General features: G+C 36.3%; 1 protein-coding gene across 3 annotated transcripts; it reads left to right on the top strand.

Annotated features, from left to right (window-relative positions):
- Positions 1-93: 93 nt before the first annotated feature.
- Positions 94-1,276, top strand: LOC5563711 (mitochondrial inner membrane protease subunit 1). Of its 3 annotated transcripts, none has more exons than XM_021837546.1 (3): positions 94-213; positions 388-580; positions 644-1,276. In XM_021837546.1, the coding sequence occupies exons 2-3, from the start codon at positions 479-481 to the stop codon at positions 1,220-1,222; spliced, it is 681 nt and encodes a 226-aa protein (XP_021693238.1). In that variant the 5' UTR covers positions 94-213; positions 388-478; the 3' UTR covers positions 1,223-1,276. The 3 variants fall into 3 exon arrangements, with proteins under 3 accessions (XP_021693238.1, XP_001648009.2, XP_021693239.1); XM_021837547.1 differs by lacking the exon at positions 94-213 and adding an exon at positions 299-313 and having other exon boundaries at positions 370-580; XM_001647959.2 differs by lacking the exon at positions 94-213 and having other exon boundaries at positions 230-580.
- The last annotated feature ends 9,787 nt before the right edge of the window (positions 1,277-11,063 follow it).

Below are 11,063 nucleotides of genomic sequence, written 5' to 3'. Positions count from 1 at the left end.
TCCAATCCAATCCAATCCAAATCCAATCCAAATTCAATCCAATGCGCTGAAATAATATCCTAAACAACGGTGCATTCAAATAATCCTCTCTTTTTTCATCTAGACAAGTATTGAGGTGGCAAGGCAGAAGCGTGCGCATGCTTTTCCTTCAAACACCGATAAGACATGTCAAATACAGCTGATGTTTGCTTGCCCGTGATCTAAAGTTGTTTTATTCGTGATCAAACGTCAACATCCCACCGCAAAATCGCTAGTGTTTGGAGGTGATTTTAACCTCCAAATTGCCAAATAACCTCCAAATCATCACCTCCAAGTTAGTTCTAATAACCTCCGTTATATGAAATATGGTGGCGCGTCGATCGTCGCAAGTTTATCGTTAAACAGTCAATAGAATCTCGAATTTAATGGATCGATAAAAACCTGGGAAATCCAATGTATTTTTGTGAGTGTAGGATTTAATGTTGTAGAACCAATCACAATGTTCAAGTTCCTGTCGAAGGTGGTCGGAATATGCGGCTACGTTGTGCAGTACGGATGCATCACCCATTGTACGTTTGAGTACTTAGGTGACTTCGTTGTGGTGAGATCGTTTTGTAATTATGTAATTAAAATGGGTGAAGTTGAATGCACTCTTTTGTTTCAGTGTGTTGGTCCATCGATGGAACCGACGTTGTATACGAACAACATTCTGATCACGGATCGGGTCAGCCCTCGGCTAAACCATCTGCAGCGGGGCGATATCATAATCACCAAAAGTCCAACCAATCCGGTGCAGCATGTTTGCAAGCGGATTGTGGGAATGCCGGGCGATCGAATTATGACCAAAGCATCGTTCAATTTGAACCCACTGTCAAACACCTACACCATTTACACCTCAGTCGTTTCGACCACGCCAAATGAACCCACCAAGAGCGCAGGGGTGGAACAGAAATTGCGCCAAAAAGCGGACTTCGTGTCCGGTTCAGTGGATACCGGGGTGCTGGCCACCAGTCAACCGTTACAACCGGACTTGCTGCGGGTCGTGGATGTGGAGCAACATCCACCACATCCGGAAATTAGAACCAGTATTGTAACGGTGCCGAGGGGCCACCTATGGATCGAGGGCGACAATGTGCAAAACAGTTCCGATTCCCGCAACTACGGACCGGTTCCGATAGGGTTGGTCAAAAGTAGAGCGATCTGTCGAGTGTGGCCACTGACGGAGTTCAAGGTGTTTGTTTAGGTTCTATTAGATGTTATTAGGTCAAAATAAATTATTACAGCATGCATGGATGAATGGAGTGGATTTTATTAGGGTTTCCCAGAGTCGGATTTACAAATGTGATGGCTCAGGGTTAAAACCTTGTGTAGATCTTTTCAAAAATCCTTCGAATGCTACAGAATGAACTGAAAGATAATCCCCATGAGTTTTTCTGGTAAATGTATGAGGTTCTAATTGCCTTAAGGGATCGTTCAAATATTACGTAACGCAACAGGGGGAGGGAGGGGGTCTTACATAGTGTTACGGTCCACACAAAAAATTAAAATTTTTCATACAAATGTTGTTACGTGAGGAGGGAGGGAGTCTAAAATTGGAAAATTTTGCGTTACGTAATATTTGAATGAACCCTAAGGTGACACGGGTGACCGTGTTATTATCCCTATCTTTTGTCTCACTCTAACAATCATCATCAAAACTGTGCAGAAGCAAATCTCGAGTTTTAATGAACCGATGAAGCTGAAAATTTAATGGGCTGTGCACTACACTATAGAAATATTGAGATAATTTTTTCGCATCGATATATGGACTGGTTCTTGAGATTTCCTTCTTCAAATGGAACAGTGCAGTGAAGACGGATACGAATTGAGAAATAGGGGCCTATTTATAAGTCGCGTCGATCGAAATGACTCGACTGGAGTCACTGTCGACCGAAAAATTCGCCTATAGACTAGTCACATGAATCTGTTCGATTTACAAAATAGTAATTGGGCTCAGAACTTCTAGTACTGCATTTGGTCCCTTGGTAGTGCAAAAGATATATCTACCGTACTGCCCCTCTTTGCACAACAGTCCCATGTTGGGAAATGACAAACTGAGAAAAAGACGATTGAAATGTGGAAACAATTTCGCTCCATTTTGAGTCTTTATTTGGCCTAAAATGTGTTAAATTGCTACATATCACTGTTTGTTGAGTACTCGAACAAACCTAACAAATTTCTTTTGAATTCATGTTGAAAATTTGCCTTAAAATGCACAAACATCGTAGCGAGACTGTTATGCGATTATAAACAATATAATATACCATCAGTGTACCAGTATCCGCTCATGCCCCTATTTCCGCTCACAAGAGTAAAAATTGATTTTTCATGTAAAAAATCAACATTTTTCGCACGGATATTTTCTAGCAATATTAACAACTTTCAAATGAAATCGTCTGCCATTATTTTCAGTTGATAAAATAATTCTTTATATTGAAAACATAAGACCTCGTGAGCGGTTATTGGGCCACTAGGAATTTGTGTGTGTTCCAATCACCGCTCATGCGAAAAATTGAACAAAATTTTAAGGAAATGTCGATTTTAGTATATAGCCTTCTTTATTACAGTAGTAGATATGGTTTGACCACAGAAAATATCAGCATAAATAACACAATTCGAAATTATGCATATTTTAGAAAGTTCGTCACGAAATCTGTTTAACGTGAGCGGAAATAGGAACACTAAGATGCATTTGTTATTGTTATTGAATATTTTTTATAAAAGTTTTTCAAATTATTTTTATGTTGCCCCTGATTACCTATACTTGGAGCTACACTGTGACATAAAAATAGTATTGATCGACGCAATAGTTATTTTATAATAAACATTTGAACACATAACTTCCCTTAAATGAGCGGAATCTGGTGCACTGATGGTACCAATGTAATTGCATACCAGTCCCATCAATGTCATCGGCTCGTTCGACAGCTACTAAAACACTCATTGTTTTTAATGCATTGGTTGTTTTCAATTACTATTTATGTTCTTTGGCCATACAAAATTAGTTGTTATAGTACAGTCAACTCTCCGTAACTCGATATTAAGGCGACTATCGAGTTAGGGAAATATCGTGTTAAAGAACACAAAATCAGGGTAACTTTGGTTAAAGGGACCATCGAGGTATCCATAAACCTTTTATATCGAGATACGGAAAAGCGAGTTACGGATAGTATACTGTATGTCCATGGATGAATCACCAGATAAAAAAAAAAAAACATCGAATTGAATGATTTCTCAAAACACACGTAGGGTAGAAGTACCAATTATGGCTATAGCACCAATTATGGCAATAGTAGGAACAAAAAGAGGTTTTTCTTATTGTTTCACTAGAATATAACGGCTAATATTCACAGGAATGATAAACCTATTTATATTTGATGGTAACTAAACCTTGATAAGAACATTCATGCAATAAGCTTCGAAAAATGAACATTTGAAAGTTTTGTCTCACACATATGACACCTTCTTAGCAGTTTGCTATAGGACATCACTTACGAAATGTATGTTTTTATCCGGAAAAACTGATTCAACCGATAAATGTATGTTGCCTAGTGAGAACAAATGAATAAATTTAGCTGGTGAGCAATCAAATCTACTGTTTTAAGCTGGAAATCGAGTTATTTCCACTATGTCGATAACTGGTACAAGAAGTGTATGAGAGCCCAATTATGGCGATACTCTGGAGGTAGTTTGTTTACATTTTTTGATCAGTGAAATAAAAGAAGTAAAGCTATTTTACGGGTGACTTCCACGACGGGAAGGTTTGGTAAGGCATTATCTTCATGTTTTGTACTCAATTGCTAAGATTTTTCAATCACACTTTCGAGAATGTTCGCAAGCGGAAGATGCTAATTTCATGGTAGAGAGGGGTTTTCAGCGATATTCGATTTTTGAATTTTCGCTCTTTTTTCGTTAAAATTAGGCGCTGAAAAGGTAATGTGAGTTCATTAATGCTGTTTTGTATCATAATTTTCGTTTTCACTACATTTCGACTCCTTTTCGAAAATTAACCTATTGCAATAAATTGATTTAACATGTATTTAACACAAAACATTTGGAAAATTTTATGAGTAATCACTTCATTACATATTAGCGTTGCATTATCATTCGCTCTGGATGACGTTTGAGTTCATTTCGTGCAAATATTCGATAGTCCATAATTGGAACACTTTTATGTCGAATGCTAGGAACGCTATTGTCATAATTGGTACAAAGACAACGCTTTTTAAAGCCAATTTTTAGAAGCTTAAAGTCAATTTAGTACTAAAACTGTTTAATTCAACTGCTTCGCAAGGCTTCAAACTAGTAATTAACACCAACAAGTTATGCTTACGTTTTAAGAACACGGTTAAAACTTGATTTTTATCCATACTGTTGACATATTGCATCCATAATTGGTACACTTACCCTAATGATGTGGAATGCGCTTACAGTCATGAGTCCCAGTCATGAGAAGACCCAGATGATCATCTTTTGGATAATGCGGAAATGGAATCCGATGGAAATGATTCGAGATGTTCCAAAACAACGGGAGATCCAGAATGACGAAACAAATTTTAAAGGCAACTTCTGTAAGCCTTGACCGCAGATCTAAAATACAGTGGCTCGTGGGATGTGCCGAGCCAAAGTTTTTCTGTATTCTTTCAATAAGCAGATGAAGAAGACGATGTGGTGGCTGATTGTTTTTGTATGGAAATCTTGCTTTCGCATTGAAAAGTTTTTATTTTGCACACTTACAAGCAAGTACTCCTTAATTCAATTTTACCACTTATCGAAAAACGCAAAAATAAGTTTTAGTTTCATATTCCTGAGCATCAGCAAAGAATCATTACAAAATTTAAATAAAAAATGTAAAATGAACTTTATTTTATTTTATTTTTTGTTGCCCATTTGTTTTTATTCCCCTCTTACCACTCAAATTGTTACCTACGGACATAAAGAAGATTAATATTTGTATAAGCCTTATTTAAAATGAAAATGTAGGGGCCCAGATAGCCGTAGCGGTAAACGCGCAGCTATTCAGCAAGACCAAGCTGAGGGTCGTGGGTTCCCACCGGTCGAGGATCTTTTCGGGTTGGAAATTTTCTCGATTTCCCAGGGCATAAAGTATCATCGTACCTGCCACACGATATACGCATGCAAAAATGGTCATTGGCATAGTAAGCTTCTCAGTTAATAACTGTGGAAGTGCTCATAAAGAACACTAAGCTGAGAAGCAGGCTCTGTCCCAGTGGGGACGTAACGCCAGAAAAAAAAGAAGAAAAAATGAAAATGTGTAATGCATCGTAATTGAAAATACATAATTATGTGTGATATCCACTAATTTAAAAATATTTTCGAAACAACGTGAATACATGACTTTTACAATGTCGTAAGCAAGTGTGTATTAAATACAGTCAAACCTCCATGAGTCGATATCTGAAGGAATCATAGACTCATGGAAACATCGAGTCATGGAACAGAAATGCTTTGGAAAGCTGTTTGAGCGAATCATCATAGTTACCATGAAATTTTGTTTAAGTATGGTTCCATGAGTCGATATTAAGACATAGAACATCGACTCATGGAGGTTTCACTGTATAATTGATTTCCCTTTACTTCGCTACACATCAAGGAAGAACTAGTAGTATCGAGAGTCCGAATGTAGTACTAGAAGTGGTACCCATTCTGAGTTCGATCACTATACGGACTTTGATGTGACTGTTATGCGAATATTTTCAAGATGGGACAACACAAATGGGGTTTGTTTTTGTACAAGTTAGGAACACTGGCGTGTAGTTGATACGTGTGCTAACGATACGCAATTTTAATTAGTTCTAACAGAGTGTAATTTGATAGTTTAAATCCTTTTCATCTCACATTTGCATCGTGAGTATTGGCATACATATTATTCTGAAATCAGTTACTTAAATATTGTGCTAAAATAGTCATAACAGATAAAACTTAAAGTGCATGATACTCGGTTATGAACAGAGATAGTCATTGGTTTGTGCTGTGGTGATGTATTGAGTTGGTATTGTTGACTGCTGCTGTTGTTGTTACTGGATGGATAGTCGTATGCCTTGCATTGGGTTAATGAATTAAACTGAAATTTGTGTATGCGTGCATATATTATTCAGATTTTGCACACAAAGTGGTTTCTGCTTCTGCCTTTTGAGTGAAATACATGACTCTGCCAGATAGATTTAGCGAAAATTGAGCGAACGGGCGTCTTGGACAATCTAGCCGTTGGTTCGCGCTAGGTGCATTGGTGCTGTAGTAGTTTGATTAGTAGCACGCTTTGCGGTTCTACTGGTAATGAACATGCTATAGTAACCCTGAGTCAGTTAGTGGATTTGGCGAAATTCGGGCGAACGGGCGTCTTGCACAATCTAGCCGTTGGTTCGCGCTAGGTGCACTGGTGCTGTAGTAGTGTGAATAGTAGCATACCGAGTGTATCTGTTCAATTCTTGTGAAACGAAAACGGTTGCGTACAAGTCTTGTACGCAAGTCTGAGTAGTTCTTACAGGGTCGACAGATTTTGCAAAATTTGGATGATAGAGCTGAAATTTGAATTATAGAGCTTATATGATAAATCCGTTGAGGAGCAAATAGGTGTATTATTAACTGTCCGGTAATTCAGACGTAGCATGTTAGCAGCAATATATTTATGTGTATAAATGTTCGTACCATATGACTTTTCTGTTCGTATTGCTGGGTCTAATTGAGCTGCCATTCTTTCATGTTTTTTGTTCAATATTGTAGTGTACTGATTTTTTGATTTTTGCTTTTGAGTTTATTCAAAGTTGGTGTGTGTGTAACGGTTATTTTCCTTTTACATTTATTTATTTTAGTTTTCGTTGGAATTTGATTCTGGATCTGCCTTAGCATAGTTGTTCTCATATTCGGTATAATGGAGGGCGTAGACAGTATTTGCGTCGAATGCAACAAAGTAGAGAAGGATGCTGGCAAGCTAATTACTTGCATGTACTGTTATAGCGAAGCGCATTATAAATTCCGTAACCTTGTCGGTAACGCAGCACGACGTATCAAGGATAGGATGTATTTTTGTTCGCATAATTGTTCTAGCATTTATCAGCGCATCACTGAAATGCAGAACCAAAAATCACAAATTGTTGAAACACTAGCAGCTGAACTCAAGGGAGCGGTTTCAAATGCTGTTTCTCTGGAAATGAAAAGCGTTAGAGGTGAGGTGCATCAAATCACCACCGCGATAGAAAAGTCACAGCAGTTCCTTTCTGACAAATTTGATGCAATTGTGTCAGATTTCCAAGAATTAAGGTGGGAAAATAAGAATTTGAAGCAAGAAATTGTTAAGCTTAAGCAAACACACCAGCACATGTCAAAAATAGTCCATTAGCTCGAACACGATGTTGATAAAACTAACCGTAAAATTGTAACAATGCTATTGTTCTAGGGGTACCCTTCTCTCCAGACGAAAATACATTAGGAATTGTTCAAAAAATTATCGACTGCTACGGTTGCACTGAAAGCAACGCAATTGTGTCAGCAAACAGACTTGGCGGCAAAACCAAAGCAAGAAATTTTTTGATTCCCATTCGAGTAGTTTTCCAGGATAGAGATTCAAAAGAAGCCGTTTTTTCGAAAAAGAAAAATTTCGGAAAACTTAATTCTACTTCAGTTGATGCAAACTACGTTATCAATGGAAAACCGACTACAATTACAATGCGGGATGAACTAACTCCGCTGTCGTTAGAATTGCTGAGAGAAATGCGGGAGCATCAAGATAGATTAAATGTCAAGTATGTCTGGTCAAGTAGAGATGGTAATGTCCTAGTCAAGAAAAATGAACATTCTAAACCGGAATTAATCAAAACACGCGATGATACGGTTGATCTTATTAATCGTTACACAAATAAATCACCGGTTAGAACAACCCCTTCGCCAAAAAGGAAATGTTCAAACGTCAATAGTAATGTGTAATTCTTTAATGTAATTTTAAATGGTTGGTTTGACTTTATTAACGAGATTTTTAGCCCTGGGCTAGTTCATCTCGGGACCAACGGCTTTACTTCCCTTCCGAAGGAAGTCGTCACTATAACTTTTTACGTCATAAGTGACTATGTCGGGGATGGGATTCGATCCCAGGTCCTCGGCGTGAGAGGCGAGTGTTCTAACCACTACACCAGGTCCGTCCCCGTGTGTAATTTAAAAAAGTAATTTTAAATGTTGTGTCTGATTATAATAATTTATTTTCAAAATGGATGGTTTAATAAATGTTTATCATGATTGTACTGATGATTTTAACTTGAATTATTCTCTAAGTGTTGATAATTATCTTCGAATCGCTCAATGGAACATACGAGGCATGAATGATATGCAAAAGTTCGATAATATTTCTCTATTCTTAGATAGCATCAAAATCCCAATTGATGTGTTAGTTGTTGGTGAAACGTGGCTCAAATCAGATAATTGTGCGCTATATAACATACCAGGATTTAAATCTGTTTTTTCTTGTCGTACTGCATCGGCGGGCGGCCTTGCTGTATATGTACAGGTAGGATTAGTGTTCAACGTTTTGAAAAACATTGAAACTGATGGATTTCATTTGATCCATATTGAAATTAATAAAAAAGGGTTCCGTAGTGAAGTGATTGCATTATACAGACCACCATCTTTTGACTTCAATCGATTCCATGATGAAATAGAAAATATATTATCGGTTCAAAATCCACTTCCTCGTTTTTTCGTCGGTGACTTGAACATTCCCATTAATTTATTGAACAACAACATTGTTGTTCGATACAAAAGCCTTCTTGAGTCCTATAATTACGCTTGCTCGAATACACTCGTGACTCGACCAATAAGCAATAATATTTTGGACCACTTTGTATGCAGGAACGATGACTTAGGAAGTATAAGAAATGATACCATCTATACGAATATAAGTGATCATTTACAGGTAGTTTCTTCAATAAAAATCAAGGGTTCTAAAGAATGCACTATGCTTACAAAGAAATTCATTGATAAACCAGAAACGCAAGAGCTGTTTAAAAACTTCTTAGAACATTTTAATCTATGCGGTGACGCGAACAATTCAATTTTAACCATAACCACTACCTACAAAAACATATTGGCTCAATGTACGAAAACCAAAAGCGTAAAAGTAAACATCAAATCTCAACACTGTCCTTGGATTAACTACTATTTATGGCAATGGTTGAAACTTAAACAAAAATATCTCAAAAAAGTAAAAAACAACCCCCACAATAACCATTTGATAAATCTGCTGCAACATGTGTCCAAAAGAACTGATGATGCTAAAAGGAGGTGTGCAGAGCGTTAATGATTAATCATAAATTTAATCATGATTAATGATTAATGATTATGATTAATCAAAAATGTTAATCATTAATCACAAAAAATCAAGAGTTAATCATTAATCACTAATCATAATCATAAAGATCGCGAATTTTATTCAGTAATCATAATCTTAATCAGTAATCAAACATTTAATCAATCATCAATCAATCATTGTACAAAATTTGACAAATTTTACAACATTGCCTTCTAATGTATAAATAAATTTTGCATTTCTTATATCGTGTGACAAGAGCAATGCTAGCTTATGCCCAACGAAGTTCCAAATTCAACTAAGTACAACATGGCTTTGTTTTATATCTGCGGACGTTACCATAAGACTAAAAAAGACCCTTAAATATATCCTTCATGTAAGACGGTGCATTTTCTCAGTTGTATTTGATTCGAATCCAAAGATCCGGTTGTACGCTTGTGAGTGGTACCATTCTACATGAAGGATTACTGCTTATAGGCGCAGATCACCAAATTTCGACCAAGCACCAGTTTCCTAGCCGTTCATAGCCGTTTGAAAATCCAAAAAATTTCACAAAATTATCAAGATAGAAAATTAGTCCTTTTCTCCTAGTAGGTGGTATTTCTGTTCGTTTTTACTGAAATCTAGAATCAGATCAAGAAAGGGCAAAAGTCCTTCAAAACATTGTTTGAAACAATATATTTCCAGTTTCTTATAAAGATCTCGTTAGGAAATTCCAACCAAATGTTCAAACTGATTTCACTCAACATTTCTCCAAGAATGGGGTTGTTTAGTGATGGAATATTTGCAGTATTTTGTAGCTTGTTCGAAAGATTACATTTTTCTAAGTATATAACAATTTTATTGCACTCAAATATCTTGAGGCCCAAGTAAAAATGGAGCAAATGTCAAAAGTGAAAAAATAGTTTTCGCTGTTAGAATCGACAAACCTAAAAAAAATAGTTTTGTTTTATTTGCAAAATAAAAAGGCTGTGTGTTTGCTATTTTTTCCGATTTGTTGATTTCAAGTGCGAAAACTGCGTTTTCATTTTTGACATTTACTTTATTTTTACTTGCACCTTAAGATTGATATTGTAAATTATTAAATCGCCTCAAAGTTAAATTTTGGGGGAGGGGGGTTGATTTGAAAGAGATTTTCATACGTGTTATTGAAATAGTTCCAGGGCACGGACAGTTATGAAACTTTGGGTTCTCGTTCAAACTTTTACGTAGATTCAGAAAATATAAACAAAATCTAATATATCTAATACTTCAATAATTCTCTTGAGAGTGAAATCAATGGCTTCGTTTGCAAAATTCATGAAGTTTAAGATGGAAAGCTAGGTTTCAGAACTACCAATATAATGCTTCACTTTCACTTCGGATCAATTATTTGAGTATGAATAAACAACTAATTGAATTTTAACACTTCACTTAACAAAAAAAAAATACTAAAAATCACTAGAAAGGCGAGCAAACACCATTTAACTTATTATAATAATGTAATAATCACAAGATAAACAGCATATTAGAGTTTACCGGAGTTTGCTCGCCTTAATAATGATTTTTTCTACACTCTTCTTTATTTTATAAAGTATAGTGTTGAAATCCGAATAGTTTTTTACCAATATTTTGAATACTTTCCCCGGGAAATCAACAAACCTTAACACCCCGACATATATTCAAGTGCATCAATAACATCCACTTAAAACTTGATTATCGCCTATAATGAATGTGTCGCAAGCTACGC

Source organism: Aedes aegypti, chromosome 1 (assembly GCF_002204515.2).
Source record: "Aedes aegypti strain LVP_AGWG chromosome 1, AaegL5.0 Primary Assembly, whole genome shotgun sequence".
NCBI classification, from domain to species: domain Eukaryota; kingdom Metazoa; phylum Arthropoda; class Insecta; order Diptera; family Culicidae; genus Aedes; species Aedes aegypti.
The sequence above is the reverse complement of the archived record's forward strand: the minus strand, read 5'-3'. Positions and strand labels throughout refer to the sequence as shown.

Coding starts and splice junctions, on each gene's coding strand:
- LOC5563711 (XM_021837546.1), top strand. CDS start 479: ATGTTCAAGTTCCTGTCGAAGGTGGTCGGAATATGCGGCTACGTTGTG. Junction 581..643: donor ACTTAGGTGACTTCGTTGTG/GTGAGATCGTTT, acceptor CTTTTGTTTCAG/TGTGTTGGTCCATCGATGGA.